At 54.0% G+C, this 21,158-nt stretch overlaps 1 protein-coding gene across 4 annotated transcripts in view; it reads left to right on the top strand.

Annotated features, from left to right (window-relative positions):
- The window catches only part of ARHGAP23 (Rho GTPase activating protein 23), a 77,539-nt gene that overhangs the window by 53,095 nt on the left and 3,286 nt on the right, over nt 1-21,158 (top strand). For 3 of the 4 annotated variants that reach the window (XM_070560524.1, XM_070560522.1, XM_070560521.1), the window contains exons 14-23: nt 146-276; nt 876-997; nt 1,361-1,516; nt 4,772-4,850; nt 7,413-7,486; nt 7,758-7,847; nt 8,510-8,635; nt 15,126-15,167; nt 15,669-15,765; nt 17,885-17,916. In XM_070560524.1, coding sequence (XP_070416625.1) covers nt 146-276; nt 876-997; nt 1,361-1,516; nt 4,772-4,850; nt 7,413-7,486; nt 7,758-7,847; nt 8,510-8,635; nt 15,126-15,167; nt 15,669-15,765; nt 17,885-17,916 — 949 coding nt within the window. Of the gene's footprint in view, nt 1-145; nt 277-875; nt 998-1,360; nt 1,517-4,771; nt 4,851-7,412; nt 7,487-7,757; nt 7,848-8,509; nt 8,636-15,125; nt 15,168-15,668; nt 15,766-16,190; nt 16,214-17,884; nt 17,917-21,158 lie in introns of all 4 variants that reach the window. The other variant, XM_070560523.1, reaches the window with a different exon arrangement.

Here is a 21,158-nt window from a genome sequence, read left to right as displayed (position 1 = left end):
GGTAGGGACATTGCAGCCTCCAGTCCCCAGAAGGGCAAGGAGGGATTGCCCAGGGATGGAGGGGCGGTCCGGAGTGGTGAGAGGCCAGGGCAGGTGGTGTCCTGGCCCACCCGATGAAGACCTCTCTCCCCCTTCTCCTCCACAGCCATAGCTCTGGGCCCAAAGCCGATTCCTCCCCCAAAGGCTCTCGTGGCCTGGGGGGCCTCAAGTCTGAGTTCCTCAAGCAGAGTACAGCACGTGGTCTCAGGACTCAGGACCAGCCTGCCGGGAGCAAGGGTAGGAAGGGGGCTCCTACCGGGGTGGGGGGGGGCTGCCCAGGAGCAGAGGGATTGTGTGTGTGCCTGTGGGTGTGTGCTAGTGTTGTCCTGGCGTGTCTGCGCACGTGTGTTTGCCTGTGAGCACCTGGGGCTCTCAGGGTTTCAGGGCTGGAAGGGCCTGGGGCCTCATTTCCCTCCAGGACCTCTCAGCTGGGTGGTCCTCCAGTCTCTGCTGGTGTCCCTTCAGGAGTGGGAGGCTCATCCTCTCTGGAGGCAGCCTTTTCCATCTTCACACATTTTTGGCTGTTAGAAAGTTCTTCCTTTGGTTGTACCAGAATCTATGGCTCCTGCCTGGTAGTGTTAGCCCTTAAGGCCATACAGAAGTCCTTACAGTACTCTGAGGCTTCTCTCCTCTGGGGCAAACACCCTCATCCTTTGGCCTTCTCTCTCAGTATATAGTTTCCCATCGGCCCTCAGCATCCCAGGTGCTTCTCTGATGGAGTCCCCCTGTATCCAAACATACATGAATGTGGCAGTGAGTGTGTGTGACCAAGTGTGGTTGCTGCCCCTCTCCGGGCCCCCACCTCACCCTGGCTCTCTCTGCCTCCTCCATCCCAGATGACAGTGCTGCCGCCCCCAAAGCCCCCTGGGGCATCAACATCATCAAGAAGAACAAAAAGGCAGCTCCCAGGGCGTTTGGAGTCCGGCTGGAGGAGTGCCAGCCAGCCACAGAGAACCAGGTGGGCCCCTCTATTCTCCAGAGTAAGGAGGGAGACCGAGGCACAGAGGGTCAGAGCTGCACGGGTTTGGAACCAGCTCTCCACCTCGTCCTACAGACACAGCTGGGGAAACAGCCCAGGGAGGGAGCAGCAGAGCTGAGGCAGAGCCCGAGTCCCTGACCCTGGCCGTGCTTCTTCTCAGCCCATGGCGAGGCTTCGGTGTTATTTCTGCCCCCAGACTGGAGGCAGCAGGGTCCTCTTGTCCCCGCCATGGGGTTCCTGCTCTGGCCCTGCACTGCCCCATCCAGGCCTCTCCACCTCCTCTGGCCCACCAGTGGAGAGCGCTTGCCTTCCCTAACACCCCCGCCCCGCCTCTGTCCCCAGCGCGTCCCCCTGATCGTGGCTGCATGCTGTCGCATCGTGGAGGCACGGGGGCTGGAGTCCACTGGCATTTACCGGGTGCCAGGCAACAACGCAGTAGTGTCCAGCCTGCAGGAGCAGCTCAACCGCGGGCCCGGTGACATCAACCTGCAGGATGAGGTGGGTGAGGCTGGGGTGTGTGGAAGTGGGGCCCAGGTGGCTTGTATGTCTATCATGTTCATTGTACCCTGCGATGTGCCCGGCACTGGGCCAGGGCACCAAAATGGGCAAGACGAGACCTGTCCTTGCAGGCCGGCCCTGGGGACGGGCACCACCCCAGCTGAAGTTGAACAGACAGATGCGGTTGTGGCCTGGGAAACCCAAGGCAGGGGCTCATGGGCAACAGTTTTCTGGGCCTGAGGATGAGTAGAGTCCACTAAAAGCCAGTGAAAGCCAGGAAAGGGCGTTCCAGGCAGAGGGCATGGCCTGGGCAGAGGCGTGGGCTCTGCAGGTGTGCCAGCTGTCAGCACACTGTCTATGGAAAGGGCCCGGCAGTAAATGTCGTAGGCTTTGTCACCACACGGACTCATGTACGTCGTCTTCCACTGCCTCCTTCTTCACAATGCTTTATAAATGTGAAAAGCATTCTTAGCCCAAGGGCTGGACAGAAACAGGCCGTCGGCTGGGTTTGACCTGCTGGTGGTGGTTTGCAGACCCCTGGCTTAGAAGAAGGGGAGGAAATGGTGTTTTCTGGAGCCAGCGATTTGGGTGGCTACAACATGGGAAGAGAAGGGGCCGATCAGATGAGAGAAGACCAGCTCTTGAGGGGAACTGACAACCACACTTAAGAGTTTGCAGCAGGTTAAATGTCAATTCTCTCTCAATAAAGCTAGAAAAAATATCCAAATAAATATTTCAATATAAAAGCAAGAGTTTGCGGCAGGACGAGTGGTTCTCAAACTGTGTTTCCCAGAACCTGAGGACCCCCAGTGGTGCTGAGAGAGGCCAGGGGCAGGGCGGGACCTCCAGCCTTGCTTGAACTAGAGTAACCTGCTTTGCTCTGGCTTTTTTATGTCAATTGTTTTCATATTGGGCTTTCATGTATGGGTTTACTTGACAAAAGGGGGCTCTGGTGAGAAATGTTTTGGAAAACACCCACTGGGAGGGTGAGGCCTGGCACAGGGGACAGAGGGCTTTTAATGGCTTCACTGAAGCCTTTGACCTTGATCCAATGGACAATAGGAAGCCATGGATGATTCTTCAGCTGGGGCGGAGGGTGGGGGGCGGCATAAAAGAGAATGGGTTTGAGAAAGACTAGTGCTTTAGCTTATGCCTAAAGGATGGGAATGTGGGAGGCCCAGGGCAAGGCATCTAGGGAGGAAATTACTGATATGTTGGAAGTTCCATGGGTCAGGAGGACTCAGTGGTCCCAGGGGAATGAGGGGGCTGGGAGCAGCTCTAGGAGTTGGCTGCAGGAGAGGGAGGAGCCAAAAGTCTGAGCTGGGGGCTGGGGGCATCTGTCACTGGCAGATACTGGGGAGCAGGGCAGGAGAGGGAGGAAGTGTCAGGTAGTGGCCCCATGGGATTTGGGGTGATGGTTAGTCACCCACCTGGGGGTGATGGCATAATCGGGCACCAGACAAGAGTGGACTGGAGAGTGGGTGTGGGGTCGTGCTGGGGCACGGAGGTGCGACCATGGAGGGAGCTGCTATCTGGGGAGAGGGTGGCCATCAGGAGTGTAGGGGCCGGGCTCTGAGTGGGGCCAGAGAGGGGAGCTCAGGTGAGGCCGGGGAAGAGGAGCAGATACTTGGAAGAAGGAGCAGATACTTGCGCATAGGAGGGGTCAGGGAGGATGGGCAAGGCTTGGTTTTGGCAGCTGGGAGATGAGAAGAGCCCACGCCCCAGGGCCAGGAGGTAATGGAGGGAGGTGGGCAGGAGCTGCTCTGGGTGGGGGTGGGGGGTGGGGGGTGTGCCCCGAAGCACATTAGCTGGCCCTTAGCCAGGGTGCGGGCGTGCCGAGTGTACTGGGCGTGTGGTTTTGTCTTACACAGCACTCATCTCATTTGCTGGGGGAGTGCGGGAAGTTAAGTGTTGTGTACAGGGTGAATCTAACTCCTGTTGAGTCTGTGGGGAGGGTATTGTTTGTGGAATTGTCTGGCATTAAGCTGCGGATCCACTGTAATGAGCACGTGTTGTTTGTCTTTGTTGAGGGTATTATGTTGCTTTCTGGGCATGAGTTACTGTGAACCGTTCCTATCAACTGTGCGGGGCAATGGTGCCCCCTGGTGGACAGAAGGGACAATGCCCCGGCCATTCGTTCATTCATTCAACAACCCTTCATTTAGACCAGGGTTTCTCAGCCTTGACATATGGGGCAGAATAATCTTTGTTGCAGGAGGTTTTCCTGTGCACTGGAGGAAGTTTGGCAGCATCCCTGGCCTCCTCTATCCACTCGATGCCAGTGGCATCCCCTAGTTGTGAAAAACAAAATGGTTCTAGACATTGCCAAGGTCCGTGGGGGGCAGAATTGCCCTGGTTGAGAACTGCTGATTGGGACCATTTAAGTGCCAGGCTAACAGAGCTGGCCAGGTGATAGGAACACAGTAGGGGGTAAGACAGGATCCCTGCCCCTCCTGGAGCTTACAGGCCTACCAGGGAGCTAGGTGGGGAAAGGAAATGAATGCATACAATAATGATAAATTGTGCTGCGTGCCATGGAAGAAACGAAGTCAGGGCTGTGATACAGATGACAGGGCAGAGGTGATCGTAGCTGCCTTAGCTTTGATGGTCAGGGAAAGCCTCTCTGGAGGCGACATATAGACAGGGTGAGGAGCCAGTTATGTAAGGGGCAGGAGGAGGAGAGTTCTGGTGGAGGAACCAGCAGGTGCAAAGGGCCTGAGGCAGCAGGCGCCAGGTGGATGAATGCTGTGTTATGGGGAAGTAGAGGGGGTCCAAGGATGACTCTCTGCTAAAGGAGAAACACTGGGAAGCAGGAGCTGGCACTAGTAGGCCCAGTGGAGGTCCAATGGGCAGGCTCACGTGGAGTGAGTCTCGTTCACTTCTGTCTCCCACAGTGCCTGGACCAAAGAAGGCACCTGGTACTTTCTGTGGATGGGCAAATGTTGGGGACCACTGGGCTGGCTGGAGCAAGGAGGGGCTGGGGCCAGGTGGTCAGGGGCTAGGACCTGGCTGGGGACTCTGTTCTGCTGCCATAACCCTGATGAGTCCTCTTAGCCCAGAGATCCCTGGTCTGGGCAGAGCTTGGTGTGAGTGGAGCCCAGGGAGGGCCTGGGGTGGCCTGGGTTCTGGAGCTGGCCTAGCTTGGAGGCATGGGTATCTGGGCTGGGCCTGGCTGGCCCTGGACCTGGGGGCATGGAGGTTTAGGGGCATAAGGCTGAGCCTGCACATGGTCTGACATCTTTGCCCCTTTCCCAGCGCTGGCAAGACCTCAACGTGATCAGCAGCCTGCTCAAGTCCTTCTTCCGAAAGCTCCCTGAGCCTCTTTTCACCGATGGTGAGCAGGGTGCAAGTGGAGGATGGGAGCGGGGGGACATGTGTCTGTGCGGTACCCGACCACGTTTTAAATTGGATTCATTGGTTTTACTTTTTGGGTTTTTATTTTAATACAAAAGAAACATGTACTTGTAAAAAACTTAGGTAATACAGACAGGAATCAGGTAACATGAAGGTCCCTGTCATTCTCCCATCTCCTGTCCCCAGAGGTTTGACTAACACTTTCCTGGCATTTATTATGGGCCACGCACGACTGCCTACAACACTCCGTGAGGTAGGTACTATATCTCCTCTTTACAGAGGAGGAAACTGAGGCACAGAGAGGTTAACTGACTTGCCCAAAGTCACACAGGTTGCAAGTGTCAGAGCCAGGATTCGGCCCCAGGCATCAGGCTCCAGAGCCCAACTCTTGACCATTTGCCGAGCTGCTTATTAGCAGTTTGTTGTGTTTCCTTCCAGACCCTCTTACACGCATGACAAAGACACACATACATACATAGGGTTTGGAGCTGGGTGAGTTCAGTGGTGTGCTGGTACATGTTCAACAGCTGGCTCTCGAGGGAAAAAAAGCCTTGATTTGTAGCGTTTTCCAATTTCCATGGTATAAATACTCCCGCCATGGCTTATTTCAAGCTCCCGACGTGCCGTCGCCTACATGGAGTTGGGGAGAGATGCACGCGATCGGCTCTCAGGAGCCCGCGTGAGCAGTCTCCAGCAACCACTGGGTGAGCGTTCTTAACAGAAGGAGGCTTGTAATTCTGAGATTCCCTCAAGTCAGTACAAAGAGCTCTCCCTCATTCTCTGTTTAAATCAACCACGTAGTACTTCATAGTCTGGAGAGATTATAATTTATCTAATCGCTCCCCTATTGATGGATTTTTAGGTTGTCTTTAAATTTTTACTATTACAAAACACGTCGCAATGACTTTCCTGGAACGTGTCCTGTACACCTGCATCGGTGTCCTCCGGGTCGATGCCTAGATGTAGAGTTGCTGGGTTGAAGTCCTGGTAAACATTTTTGAAAGCTCACGTCAAGCTGCGCTCGACAAGACGAAGGCGCTAGTTCACAGTCCCACTGACGGCACCAGAGAGTTTGCGTCCCACACCCCATCAGCACTGGATGTTAGCCATATTTTCAACTTTTGCTAATCGGAGAGGGGAAATGGCACCTCATTATTGTTTTCTTTTTCATTTCCCTCATTTCTGGGGAGATTAACTCTCTTTTCATTAGTTTATTGGTGTTTTCTGTTCCCTCTGTAATTGTCTGTTCAGACTATGTGCCCATTTTTCTGTTGGGTTGTTTGTCTTTTTTTGTATTGATTTGTAAGAGACTAGCTCTTGTGTATTATGGATATTAACCCTTTGTTACTTTTTGCAAATATTTGCTCTTGGTCTGCCATTTGCCTTGTAACTTTTCAGTATAGAAACTGAAAACAAGTATAGTCAAAGCTGCTAATCTTCAATGGATTCTGCATCTCATGTTTAGGAAGACTTTATGGTTATAAAAGTATTTTCTTATTTTCCTCAATCTTTTAATAACTTTTCTATTTGGCTCTGTAATGCAGTTAAATTTGTTTGTGTATTGCATGAGTTAGAAATGGGTTTTTTTTCCCCCAACAAGATAGCTAATTGCCCCAGGGACGTTAATTGATACCCGCAGCTTTCCCCGCTGATTTGCATGCCGCCTTTATCACCTAGTGAAGATCCCCACAGCCTGTTTCTCTCTTTCTGCCTTATCCTCATCCGCCTTCTCTACCCGTTCTATCTTTTTAGTATGTTTCAGTATCGGGTAGGGCAAATCCTCCCTCATCATTCTTCCTTTAAAAAGTAATCTTGGGGCCGGCATGTTCCGCTTCTCTGCGGCCCGAGGTTCACCAGTTCGGATCCCGGGTGCAGACATGGCACCGCTTGGCAAAAGCCATGCTGTGGTAGGTGTCCCACGTATAAAGTAGAGGAAGATGTGCACAGATGTTAGCTCAGGGCCAGTCTTCCTCAGCAAAAAGAGGAGGATTGGCAGTAGTTAGCTCAGGGCTAATCTTCCTCAAAAAAATAAAGTAATCTTGGCCGTCCTTGTGCATTTACTCATCCGGCTAAGTTTTAGAATAAACTTATCACATTCCATTTTTTAAGGTTCCCCATGGACTTCTCCTAAAGGGAGTTGGGGGAATCCTGACACAGATGGGGAGGGGTGTCTGGATGCTGAAAGGTCCCTCCCTCTCTCTAGGTGACCATCTCTTCTGACCTTGTGGTGTCCTTGTCCTGGAGACTGGGGCAAGGACCCCTTTTCCAGTATCAGCATGCAGCTCAGGTCTTATTTCTTCCCAAACGAACATGCCTGGGCTACCCCAGGTCAGGTGCACACCTGAGTGCAGCTGTGGTGGGTTTGGTCACGTGAACACAAGGCCATGGAGCCCCCCAAAACTGGAACAGCATGGGCGCAAACCACCAACCTGCCAGCAGGGCCTCCTCAGCTGGCCAGGGCCTTCAGCCCGAAATCAGCCCACTCTGATCATGGGAGAAGGGCCGCCTCCCACCTCTCTAAGGAGTCTTCCTTGTGTTCTAGACAAATACAACGACTTCATCGAGGCCAATCGCATTGAAGACTCGAGGGAGCGGTTGAAGACGCTGCGGAAGCTGGTAAGGAAAGAGAGACGCACTTGGGCAAAAGGTAGATTGCACTGGAGAGCCCACTGTCCCAGGAGGCCTGGAGTCCAGGGCCACCGATTCCCTGTGACCTTGGAGGAGCCCTTCTCCACTCTGGGCCTCAGTTTCTCCCGTGTACGAGGGGAACGGTCAGAGGGTAGATTCCAGACCCCCTGAGATAGAGCAGTGGGGACCTCTTTAGGGCTTGGTGGGGAGTGGGACAGGCCATCACGCCGGGTCTCATGCCCCTTCTCTCTCCCGCCAGATCCGGGATCTCCCAGGACACTACTATGAAACACTCAAATTCCTCGTGGGCCATCTGAAGACCATTGCTGACCACTCGGAGAAGAACAAGGTGGGTGGGGGCTGCGGCGTGCGGTGTTGGGGAGGGAAGCGGACTGGCATCTTCTCAGCATGTTCTAAGGTCCTCCGGATCAGATCCTCTCAAGCCCCTCTGGGCACAGCATCCTCCTTAAAGGTTGTTCTCTCCGCACCACACCCGCGCCTGCCAGCCAGTGCTTCTCCCCGGAGAGCCATCTCCTGGGTTTCTGAGGGTCTTCCAGAGGCAGCCAGCCACAGCCCCCTCTGTCTGATGGAAATCTCTCCTCTGATCTAGCTTGAATCCCTTGCATTGCATTTTCCTAATCAAACCTCTGTATCTTATTCTGCAGCAGGGAAAATGAGGGGAGCTGTAGGATTTCTCCCAGTCCTAAAATACCCTTGGAACCTCCAATGGGTCCCCACTCCAGGATCTCCCACTGCTGGCACAGTATGGGTGTGCAGGTTGGGCACTGCCATGGCTGCCAGGCCTGGGGGTGAGTGGGGCTGCAATCTGGCCTGTGCTCTCCTCACCAGGCACCTCCATGCCCGTACAACGGGGTGTCCAGCCCCTAAGCGAGGGACAGATCAGGATGTAGTTGGGACAGGGGCCTGAGGGGCCGGAGTGAAGGAGGCCTGGGGACTGGAGTCTGGAGCTCCCAGGGTGTTGACCCTGACCTGACTCTCTCCCTGGCCCAGATGGAGCCCCGGAATCTGGCCCTGGTCTTCGGGCCGACACTGGTGAGGACGTCCGAGGACAACATGGCGGAGATGGTCACCCACATGCCGGACCGCTACAAGATCGTGGAGACGCTGATCCAGCACGTAAGCAGCGGCCCCAGGCCTAGGCCATGTGCCCTGGGCACCTCGCTCCTGCTCGCCTGGGTGGGTGTGCTCGGGGAAGGGTGAGGAGGCTTCGGAAAATGCTGCCGGAATGGCGAATGCCCTTCGGAAGCAGTAGGCTGCGTGCCGAGGCCAAACAGGAAGGGATCCTAGAATCCCTGTGGCTCTGGGCTGTCTCATCCCCAGCAGGAGGATGCGGAGGCCTCTGAGCCTCCAAGATGTGCGTGAGGGTCAGATGGAGGAGGAAGGTCAGGGAAAGTGCTCTGGGTTGGAGAGTGGAAGGCTTGAATGCAGGGGCGCCATCAGAAGGCGGCCCCCAGGAGAGGTTCCTAGCAGAGCTGAGCAGACGGCTGCAGGGCTGGGGTCAGAGCTCTGCCCTGCTCGCCCCACTGAGGCTTCAGGAGGAAATGGTGACGCCCCGGGTAGGGGGAGGTGGATGGGACAGGGCAGGGCATGGACTGAGGCAGGATCCTGCACTCGGGCTGCGTGTGTTTTGGGCTGGTCCACGTCCCTTCTCATGGCTGCCCGCAGGCGCCAAGAGCCCTGTGTTTCTGAGGATCCTTGTTGTCGGTGACGGGATGAGAAACCAGAGCCGCCAGCAGAGGGCGCAGGAGGCCTTGGTCTTCCAGACCCAAACCCAGGGCAGCACCACTCGCTTCTGGGGTGCTCAGTGGTGTTTTTATGAATCAGAGATTTTCTATTTCCAGATTTTAGTATGGCCTATGGTCTGGCCCACAAAGGAGGGAACCAGACCCCCTCCTGCTAGGAGAAATAAGATTGTCAGCTGGTCCAGGGAAGGGGAGCTTCAGCCTCCCCCACCTCACAGACACTCTAGGAAAGGAAAACCAGGTCATGTCACACCCATTTTACAGATGAGGAAACGGGCTCAGAGAGGCCAAGTGACTTGCTCAAGGTCACACAGCTAATAAGTGGCAGCCCCAGGATTTTAAGCCACATCTGTCTGGCCAAAGCCTGTGCTTTCCTACCCACCTCCTGGGAGGGCAGATGCCAGTGTCTGTCCTAGAGCCGGCTTTGGAGTAAGGGAGGCTGGCCAGGCTCAGTGAGGGGAGGCAGTGGAGTAGACTTTGGTCGTGATGACTGGCCTTGTCCGCTGGTTTCCTCCCTTCACTGCGCAGTCGTGGCCCTGAGCCATAGGAGGAAGCATGGAGGCCTGTTCTCATTCTGATATTGGGACCGTCAGCTCAGAGGCCACTCCAGAGCTGTCGGGGAGGCCGGGGCTGCCGGGCAGTGTCAGGGACGGACCCTGATGAGGCCTTGGTCTGGGGATGCTTGTCTCTCTTGGGAAAGTTCAGCTCCCCAACCCAACAGGAGCCCCCAAGAGTGTCTGCTTTGGCAGGGGGCGGGGGGCAGTGGAGAAGAGAGGGACACTGGCCCCATGACTCCCAGAGAAGCTCCTGGAAGCCCAAGGCCTGTGGTCAGCTGGGGTGTCAGGCAGCCTTCAGGGAGGAGGGAGGCCAAAAGTGTGTCCATTGCCCTGCCCCAGGGCCCCTCGGGGGAGTCCCCAGCCCATGGCAACCCCTCCTCTGGCCAGGCGGGCAGGAGGTGGAGCATATCTGTGTCCTTCAGAGGTGTACTCCCAGCACCAAGCCTAGTGCCTGGCATGTAGTGAACACTCAGTGTTTGTTGAATGAACGAATGAATGAATTGCCATTGAGGTTATACCCATCTGGGCTTTCCCACTCAGGGATTCATTCCTGGGAAGGAACTGAGCTGGCGACCCTCCATTCTCTGCCTCCTAGCACTTGAACATCAGTCCTGAGGATTGTCAGGTGAATGAGCCACCTCTCTTGCAGACCCCTTGAGCCTATGCAGCAGAGTCTGCAAGGCTGCATCCAGCCCAGAGGCCCTTTAGCCAGGGACCCATGTAGGCACGAGCCCAGGTAGGACCCGACTAGTGGCCAAGGCTGCTCTGGCTGTGGCTCTGAGCCCCTGGCCAGTCAGGGGACAGCTGGAGTTACTGGGCGACATGACTCCTGCTGGGAGTTCTAGACACAGCCCTCACCTGCCTCCCTACCAGGGCCTCCATCATCCGTGGACCCTTGGACAGCAGAGCTGGAGGGGCCTTAAGGCAGCCACACTTGCCCTTGATCAGACAGAGGGTGGAAAGGGAGGTGTGAGGAGGAGCAGGGACCTGGCCAGGGTCGCTCAGCAACATGGTGGCAGAGTGGAGACGAGCAAACTCCGCTGTCCAGCCTCCCAGAAGCAAGTCACCAACCAGCTCACACCATGTTTGCTGAGTCGGTTGGACCCTGACCATGTCAGGCATTTGTCCATTTATTCGCTCAGCAGGTGTGGTGATACCTGCTGTGTGGACGCTGGGCTCTCCCCCCTCAGCACAGGTGACTGGTGGGGCTGCACACTTCTTTGTAGGCGGCTGTCCTGTGTAGCGTAGGATGCTGAGCAGCATCTTTGGCTAGATGCCAGGAGCACGCCTCCAGCTGAGACCATTGAAAGTGTCTCCAGACGTTGTCAAATGCCGCCTGGCGGGCAGAGTCGCCCTGGTTGAGAACCACCGGTGTAGCAGTTGAGGGCACTGGCCCTCGCTCCACTCCTTATGTTTGCGTGACCTTGGACAAGTTATTTACCCTCTTTGTGTCTCAGTTTCCTCATCTGTAAAGTGGAGATAATAATAGCACTTACCTCACCGGGTTATTGTGACGGTCACATGAGTTAATCACTGAAATGGTGCCTGGCAGTTAGTGTTACATGAGAGTTAGCTATCCTCGTCGTCGTTGTCATCCTCGTCATCCTCCCGTGCCAGAGACAAATGCAGGTGCTGGGAACCCAGCGATGATGGGACTCAGGCCCTGCTCTGAAGGAGCACTGCCCAGTGAAGACATCACTTCTGCGTGCTCTAGGCGAGGCCCAGGGACGCCCCACAGCAGGACCCAGCCCTGCCCTGGGTGGAGGGCTGCGATGCTCTTCAGGGAGCTCTCGAACTGTCTTAAAAGACCACGAGGAACTTAGCCAGGCAGAGAAGGGAGAAAGCATTCCAGGCAGAGGGAACAGCATGTGCAAAAGCAGGGTGGCCTGAGCTACACAAATTCTTCCAGAGAGCCATGCACCACCAGAAGGTTCCTGTAGCCTTCTAGGTTCCCAGAGCACCCTTATGCACCCTCAAACCTGAGTTAAAGGCTGGCTTTTTAGGGCTCCTTCAGATTAGCCTGTCTCTGGGGACCACACCTTTCAATAATAATAGCTAACATTTATTATATGTTAACGTGTTGTACTAAATGTTTTAAGTACAGTATTTCTTTTTTTCTTTTTTAAGTTGAGATATAATTGACATATAATATTATATTAGTTTCGGGTGTACAACATGATGATTCGATATTTGTATATTGTGAAATGGTCACCACAATAGTTAACGTCTGTCACCGTAAGTGGATACAATTATTTTTTTCTTGTGATGAGAACTTTCAAGATTTACTCTCTCGGCAACTTTCAAATATGCAGTACCGTGTTATTGCCTAGAGTCGCCATGCTGTACATTACATCCCCGGGACTCACTGATTTTATAACTGGAAACTTGTACCTTTTGACTCCCTTCACCCGTTACACCCATCCCCCATCCCCCATCCCTGGCAGCCACCAATCTGTTCTGTGTATCTATGAGATTGGATTTATTTTATCTTTTTAATTTGTTGTTGTTTTTTTTTTTGGTGGAGAAGGTTGGCCCTGAGCTAACATCTGTGCCAATCTTCCTCTATTTTGTATATGGGGCACCTGCCACAGCGTGGCTTGACCAGTGGTGTGTATGTCCATACCTGGGATCCAAACCTGCGAACTCTGGGCCACCGAAGTGGGGTGTGCGAACTTATCCACTACGCCACTGGGCTCGCCCTGATTTCTTTTTTTTTAGATTCCACATATAAATGAGATCATATGGTATTTGTCTTTCTCTGATTTATTTCACTTAGCATAATGCCCTCAAGGTCCATCCATGTGGTCACAAACGGCAAGATTTCCTTCTTTTCTATGGCTGAATAATATTCCATTGTATATATCCACCACATTTTCTTTATCCATTCATCCATCGATGGACACTTAGGTTGCTTCCATCCATGTCTTGACTATTATGAATAATGCTGCAGTGAATATGGGGGTGGAGCTGTCTTTTTGAGTTAGTGTCTTCATTTTCTTCAGATAAATATCCAAAAGTGGAATTGCTGGATCATATAGTAGTTCTATTTTTAATTTTTTCGGGAACCTCCATACTTGAGGAACCTCCAGAATGGCTGCACCAATTACATTCCTGTCAACAGTGCGCAAGGATTCCCTTTTCTCCACATCCTTGCCGAAACTTATTATTTCTTGTGGGGTTTTTTTGGTGAGGAAGATTGGCCCTGAGCTAACATCCGTTGCCAATTTTCCTCTTTTGCTTGAGGAAGATTGTCTCTGAGCTAACATCTGTGCAATCTTCCTCTATATTTTGTATGTGGGATGCTGCCGCAGTGGGGCTTGATGAGCGGTGTGTGGGTTCATGCCCGGGATCCAAACCCGTGAACTCCAGGCTGCTGAAGTGGAGCACATGAACTTAGCCACGACGCCACCGGACTGGCCCCTCTTGTCTTTTTGACAATAGCCATACAGTATTTCATTTTAATCCTCCCCACAATTTTCAAAGTAGATACTCATATTATGCCCATTTTACAGAGAAGTAAATAGAGAGGTAATCTGCCTCAGGTGAACTTGAGCCCGAGACGACTGACTCCACATCTTGCATTTCTTTCTTATCCTCTCTTACTCTCTTCTCTTCTCTTTCTTGTTTCTCTTCTGTGCCGCTCGTTTGCGTTAATCACGTGCCTGACTGTGATTGATGATAACTGAGGTTCATGCGCGTGGTCACAATTGACCTCGCGAGTCTCCCTGTGCTCCTCACCTGGCTTTGCCTCCTCCACAAGTACCCACTCTAACAGGTTAACACGTGTCCTTCAGTCTGCCTTCTAAATGTACGGATGCCCTTAAATGTCTATAATAGTCTGTGTGTCTGACTTTCGATCAGTGAGCTTAGCTCATTTACTTTATTGTAATTTCTGTACTGTTAGGCCTTATTTCTGCCATCTTAAATGCCATTTTCTTCCTTTTTTAAATGTAATTTTTCTTTTTACCACATTTTCATTTTATTCTCTTTTTTCGGTCTGCTCCACCTTGCTTTTGATGGATTGATTTTTATTTTTCTGATATGAAAATTGTACATGTTCTAAAACCTATACTTATATTTCATTATACAATTATAAAAGCCTATACTCATGTTTAATTTTTGCTATCAATTTCTCGAGCTTGTCAGTGTCCGTGTCCCCCTTCCAGCCCATCTAAAAGCCGAGTACCGAATATACTGTCCCCTGTCACTGGTTTCTCCCTCTGCATTTGAATTCTAGGTTGTCATGGATATTCTCTGTGTGTTTGCATATATGTGCGTGTGTGTCATTGCTGGTTTGATAACAATGGCCTTTTATATACTATTATCCATCCTTCTCAGAGCTTGTTGCTCCAGCTGGATTCATTTCTTTACATGCTCACGTGCTCAGTCAAGAGTGTCTTTGGGTAGTAAACTCTCTGATGTCTTAGAATAACTTTAGATCACACTCAAATTTAAATGAGAGTTTAGCAGGGTATAACAATTCCAGGCTCAAAATTCTTTGAAATTTGTAGTCTAGCAACACATTGAAAATATTACTTCCGTGTCTTCTTGTGTCTGTTGCTGCTGAAAGCTCTAGTTACAAACGATACTTGTTCATTTGGAAGCAATCTGTTTTTGTTTTTCAGAAAACTTTTAGAGTTTTATCTTCAAGATTCTCAAATTTCACAAAATATATTTGAGTAGGATTTTTACTTTATTTTCTAGGCTGTTTGGCATTTATGAGAAAACTCTTGCCTGCCTGCCCCTCGGGGAGCCTCTTAACACCGCCCTCCAGGTGCTCCCCTTTTCTGGGCAGGGGCCCGGCGCCCCAGGTGTCCTGTGGAACCCCGACCTGTGGGGTACGCTTAGCTGTGGCCCGGCCGCCTGGTTCCTGCAGTGGACCTGGCTGGCACCAGATGGCGCTGCTGCCCCTGCTTCTGGCTGACACTGGGGTGTGAGCCATCATGTGAGCGCTGAACAGCATTTAGCGAAAAACAGGCAAAGAGAGCAGCTGCCCCGAGCTGTCATCAGTCTGTGCCCGAGCCCTCTCTACCTCTAGGCTGCGTGCCCTCCGTTTGCTCTCCCCAAGGGTTTCTCATAGTCTGTAGAGTGGGGTTCCAGGCTCCATCACCTCTCTCTGAGACCTCTCTAACAGCCCAGCCAGCCTGAGGTTTGTTGAGAAGAGGGGGGACCCCCTCCTGCCAATCTGGCGCTCCATCAGGCCCCTGGGTGGATCCTCTGGACCGAGCAGGGGGTAGCCCGTGTCCCCCTGTCTCCCCTCAGCCCTTCCTATGCTGATTTCATCACTTCCTTTTGTCTCCTCCGCAGTCAGACTGGTTCTTCAGCGATGACGAGGACAAGGGAGAGCGGGTAAGTGAGGCAGAGGGCTGGTGGGCGGGGTCTGGTCTGAGGTGGGCCTCATCGCAGGTGTGTGTAGAGGGCAGCAGGCTCCTCCGATCTGATGGGAGACACGATCCTCACCTTCATGAGCCCCTCGTCTGAGGGGGTAGATATGGGCCTTGCCCTGAGGAAACTGAGTCCAGGAACAAAGGTGGTCCTCACTTCCCAGTGTTGTGTGGAGGACGCGGGGCTCAGGAAGGTCCAGTCTGAGGGAGGAGGCACAGCTCAGCTGAGGGAGCAGCTCGAGCCTTCGGGGTTCCATCAAGGTGTTGGGGAAGGCACCGAACAGCCTCATGGGGGACATGTAGGACCTGCCCTCAAGAGTGCCTGACTGGTGAGGGAGACAGTCCCTGTGCTGGTGAGCCCCACCCTGGAGGAGGGACATGGCCCTGTCTTCAGGGTACTCCACTCTGTGGGGTCCCCAGTCCAGCCATCTGAGGATGTGCTGGCTGACCCTCCTTCTGTTTGCAGACCCCTGTGGATGACAAGGAGCCTCAGTCAGTGCCCAACATCGAGTATCTCCTGCCCAACATTGGCAGGACAGTGCCCCCTGGTGAGCCAGGTTCAGGTGAGTGCAGGGGACTGGGGAGTGGTGGGGGTGGGAGCTGCCTTCCTGAGGGTCCCAGAGGCCTGGCCAGATGCCCAGCTTCCCCGCTCCTGCCCCAGCGGGGCCCTTCCTGCCCCCACCTTGGAGACTGGGCTGTGGCAGGGCCCTTTCCCTCCCTGGGAGGTCCAGCTTGCCTGCGTGTCCGCCTCCTCGTCCGCTCAGCTCCCTCCACCCTGAGCTGGGTAGGAGCTTTGTCCGCCCTCCTTCACTGGTTTCCTTCCTGAGCTTTTTATTTCTCCCGGGCTGTGTCCTTCTGGGCATGTTCCTCTTTTTAATTTTTCTTCCTTTTCTCCTTGCACCCTCTGCCCCTCCTCCCTCTTCTCCCTGTGCTCTCCTCCCATCCCCTGGATCTGCCCCTTCTCTTCTCCTCCCCGCCCCTCCTCCAGCGGACCTGTTGGAGATTTAAAGGGTACAGTGTGGCATCGCGGCCTCGGTCACTAACAGTGGCGGGTGATTATAAGAAGGCTGGGCAGGCATGAGGGGCAGGCAAAGATGTCCTGGGCTGTGAGGACCTCACCCTGACATACGAGCTACCCACGCTTGTTAACAGCTTACCCCCACCCCAGCCCCCTCCTGTCCGAGAGCGCTTTCTCAGGTGGAAGGAGGCCTTCGCTGGAGCCGGATCCTTTCCCCTTTCCAGGAAGTCTGGGCACCGTCTGGCTGTCCGCCTGCAGTGCCCCAAACTCTGTGGCCTCTCTCCATGCCGAGCCTGGCCACTTCTGGTTATCTGGGCTGGGGCAGGCCTGGCCATAATGGAACCCAGCCTCTCCAGACACAGTGATGCCCCCCGCTAGAAGCCTCCCTATATCTATAGTTCCTGCCTCAGTTTCCTCCGAGGACTGGCTCTTCCTGCTTCGGAAACCAGAGCGCCTGGTCACTCGGCCCCCAAGGCTTGTTTCCAGGCCTCTGGCCCTCTCATAGCAGAGTAGCCCAGACTCAAAGGAATGGCTGGTCCCTTCTTGGCTCAAGCCACTAACTCCTCCCACCCTGTGGGTGACCCGCCCTTGGTATTTTGACCGCTCCTGTCTGACAGAGGCGTACCACAGCACCCCTAGTTGCAAGAGTCATGCTCAGGGAGGGGGCCTGAGGCTATGGCGGGTGGGAATGGCAGAGAGGAGCCCCCTGTCTCTTCTAATCACCTGCCGCCGCTCCCCGCCCCGTGTGTGTTGCTGTGTGGTCAGCTGTCCGCTCTGCTCACTGTGTGTGGGGGAGGGCTGGGGAGGAGGCGTCTAACTTGCTTGCGGCAGAGTGTGGATTAAACGCACCGCCCACTGCCCCGCCCGCCCTGGGAGGTCCTTGGATCTGCCTGCCCTCTCCCCAGTCCTGGGGAGGACACTGCCAGGACTTGTTTCTGGTTCCTTCTCCACCCCAATGCTATTAGGGGAGTGGGACTCAAGTCCCACTGATGTAATGATTTTACTCCCCTCCGTAACTGAGGTACTAAACCAGGGCCCGGCCGCATAAGGGCAGATTGGCTGCTGGTCTGGAGGTGGAGCCTATCGAGGCTCCAATCGCCAGCGCACTCTGCCTCCTGTGTCCCGCCCACTTCACGCTGCCCCTGTACACCGTCTTTCCCCTGGTCCCTCTTCCTTCTCTCACTTCCGTCCTGGAAGTGGGGAGGGTAAGGGTGGATGTAGGGCCTCCACCTCTCTATGCACTGTGTGGTCTCCATTCCTCCAGAGCATCCGTGATTTGCTGTGTTTCATTGTTGTGGTTTCCGTGGACTGCATCTGATATTTGGCATTTTCTCTCCAGCACTTGAGTGTCACAGGGACAGGAGGGGAGGGGAGAGGAACTAGGCTCAGAGAAATGCCCCACCCCTTGCCCTTAACCCTGGGCAAATGAGGGTCCAGTGCTTGGCAGCCTGATGTCAATTCCTGTCGTAAAAGGAAGCGGTGATTGACATTATTCTCTGCTCCATCCTTATCCCAGAGGAAATGACATCAGAGGCCATCACACTCCCGGGGCCTGGGGACATCTCAGGTTTATGAAGCCTTTGAGGAGAGGGAATCGTGTTCACAAGACAGCCTTCTCTTGCCTCAATCCAACTTTCGGTTTTCTTTCTGTCTCTCACCAACAGATTCTACCACCTGTAGTTCAGCCAAGTCCAAGGTAAGTGCCAAGGCAGTTCTGAAGGCTTTGTCCCTCTGCAAGCCGGCCCACTTTGCTTTCTGGTCAAGGGAATTGGGAGAATTGTGACTGGAGCCCGAGGAAAGTTGAGGGTCACTGGGAAGGAAGGTAGAAAGTACTGAGTGTCCAAGGTAGGCTGAGAAGTTGCCCGCCCTAGCAGTGCTTGGTGAACCATCTTGTGTGGTAGAAGGATCTGGCCTGGGAGTTAGGTGGCTGGGAGGCAGTGTTTCCCAGTGGTTAGAAGTACAGACAGTCCTGGGTCTGAGTCCTGGCTCCACCACTTAGGAGCTTTGGGACATTGGGCAAGTTATGTAGCCTTTTTTTTGCTGAGGAAGATCGGCCCTGAGCTAACATCTGTGGCCAATCTTCCTCTTTTTGCTTGAGGAAGATTCACCCCTAGCCAACATCTATGGCCAGTCTTCCTCTATTTTGCATATGGGTCGCCGCCACAGCATGGCTGACGAGTGGTGTAGGTCTGTGCCTGGGAACCGAACCTGGGCCACCAAAGCACAGTGTGCCGAACTTAACCACTATACCACTGGACTGGCCCCTGTGACCTCTTTCTGATACTCAGCTTCCTGATCTGTAAATGATGACAATATTTATCCCTGTAAATGGGGTTAATAACAAATATGTCTGATATAATAACTATCCTTTAAGGTCTTTGGAGAGCCCAAAGCAAGCAGAAGGAAGGAAATAATAAAGATTAGAGCAGAAATCAATGAAATTGAAAACAGTTGAGAAAACCAATGAAACCAAAGCTGGTTCTTTGAACCAGGTCTCACAGCCAGCTCAGTGCCTGCTCTGGAGCCTGCCCTCTGAGACAGAATCCGTTAGGCAAGGATGCCTGCCCCAGGTGGACCCTGCCCAGCTGTTAGCCTAGAGCTTGGTGGCCATTCAAGCTGTGATCACAAAATACCATAGGCTGGGGGCTTAAACAGAAATGTGTTTTCTCACGGTTCTGAGTCTGGAAGTCCAAGAGCAAGGTGCAGGCATGGCCGGGTTCTGGTGAGGGCTCTCTTCCTGGCGTGTAGATGGCTGCCTTCTCCCTGTGTCCTCAGGTGGCTAAGAGCGAGCGATGGAGAGAGCAAGCTCTCTGGCGTCTCTCCCTGTGAGAGCACTAATACCAGCGTGTTATGGCCCCACCCTCAGGACCTCATCTGAACCGCATCACCTCCCAAAGACCCCGTCTCCAAATACTGTCGCATTGGGGGTTGGTGCTTCAGCATAGGAATTGGGGGGGATACAATTCTGTCCATAGTAGTGGGTGAAATCAGCTAAACTTTGGCTGACAAAACTGGGCTTATTTCTGTCTGAGTCTCTAAGCACAGGCCAGGTCCCAGCGAGACCAGTGTGCCTGACACAGAGCGGGTGCTCATTATGTCAGCTGAATGCACTGGACAGAAAGAAAGAAGGCTGCTCTAGTCTGGTGCCGAGGTCCCCTGTAACCTCTCCATAGAGCCTCTGCCTGCACACCTCTGGTGACGGGGAGCTCACTCCATCAAGAGACTGCTATGGCAGAGAGCAAGTTCATTATAGTGACCTGAGTCACTCTCCACGCATTGCTCCTGCCAGCCCCCAGGTTTCCCATAGCCTCTCTCTTGACCTTTATGTGAATCTCCTGACCTCTGCCTTCCCTGCGAGTGACTGTTCCGACCTCCTTGCTTCTGTAACTCGCCGGGCTGAGAGGGTAATGATCATATGGTCCACTGGCCTCTCAGGTCTCTCAGAGAGCACTGGCCAGGGGAGAAAGCAGCACTGGCCACCGTGGGCCTCAGGTTGGCCATCACAGTGCTGCAGTGTCACATGACTCCAGGGGCAGCCATGGCCCAGGAGCCACATGCCTGTGAATCCCGAATCCCTGATGTGCCTGGCTTTCTCAGAACTAACTGATGTGAGAGAGGGTGTGCAGGATGCGGTGGCCACACGAGGCATCTCTGTGACTCCTCCATTATTACACTGTGGCAGAAACAGGAGGTGGCCTGTGAGAAGGAGTCGAAGGGCAGGTCATTCCAGCCCCACACAGGGACCCATCCCAGCATCTGCTTCTCCAAGGCTGTCTAAGCTGAGGGGACTCCATTCCCCAGTGGTGCGTTCACTTTGCGTTTATGGAGCACCCGTTATGGGCCGGCCCTGTGCTAGGAGGCCTGGAGGCAGACATGGAGAAGCACAGACCTTGCTCTCAAGAACTGAGAGTCCGATATAGATGATGTGGAAACAAAGCTATTGTGATGTGAGCAGGGCCGGTGTCGGTATGTTTTCAGAGGGCTATGGGAACTGGGAAGGGATCGCCCAGCTCGGCCCAAGGGAGGGCTGAGGCTGCTGCGCAGAGGCTACTGGGTTTGAGCTGGGCCCAGTAGGAGGAGTAGGAGCTCAGCCAGCAAATAGGGCAGCGGAGACCACGGGCTGCCAACGTTAAAGTGCAAATAATATCAAGGGAAGGGCTGGTGGGCCAGCATGGCCAGAGGGGAGGCTGTGCTGGGGTTGGGGTCAGGGCAGGGAGGGTGCTAGGCTGGGAGAGCTGGGACAGGTGGTGAAGGGCCCTGTGTCTGTGCTTTCTCCTGGTGGGGGTGGGTCCTGCAGAGTCCGGAGGTGAGCAGGGTGCTGTCTTGCCTTGGAAGGACTGACTGTTCTGGAGGAGGGAGGTCGGGGGTGAGGCAAGGGTGGAGGCAGGGAATCCTGTTAGGAGAAGGCAGAAAGGCCCAGAAAAGGCAGACTGAGGGCCTGAAGGGAGGATGATGAGGATGAGCTGGCTTTGGAAGTTGTTTCTGGAGAATGGAGAAGAGAGAAGGTGGGGCAGAGGTAGGGAGCATAATGTGGCCCCAGATGGGTGAGTTCAGGTGCCTGCCCACAGCCTGGCAGAGAGGGATTCACAGCTGGAAGAAGAGTTCTTTCTGGAACCCACGAGATGGAGAGTTTGGTGTTGGACAGGGCAGCCTCGGGAACAGGGGCATTCAGAACGGTATTTCCCAGGGAACCTGAGCAGAGAGAAGAGAGAGGGGCTGAGACGGCGCCCTGGGAACAGGCTTCTTAAGGGGGAAGAAGAGCCCCCCAGAGGCAGAGGAGAGGCCGGAAAGGAAGGACTAAAATACCGGGTTGGAGGAGGCAGTGATGGGGTCGTGGGCTCCCCTGGAGACTGTGGAAGGCCAGGACCAAACGCCCCCACGGGGCTTAGCAGTGAGAACAGCAGCAGGACGCTGCCCAGCTTGGGGTTGGAAATCACA

This window comes from Equus przewalskii, chromosome 10 (assembly GCF_037783145.1).
Source record: "Equus przewalskii isolate Varuska chromosome 10, EquPr2, whole genome shotgun sequence".
Taxonomy (NCBI): Eukaryota; Metazoa; Chordata; class Mammalia; order Perissodactyla; family Equidae; genus Equus; species Equus przewalskii.
This window is presented reverse-complemented; position numbering and strand designations above follow the sequence as displayed.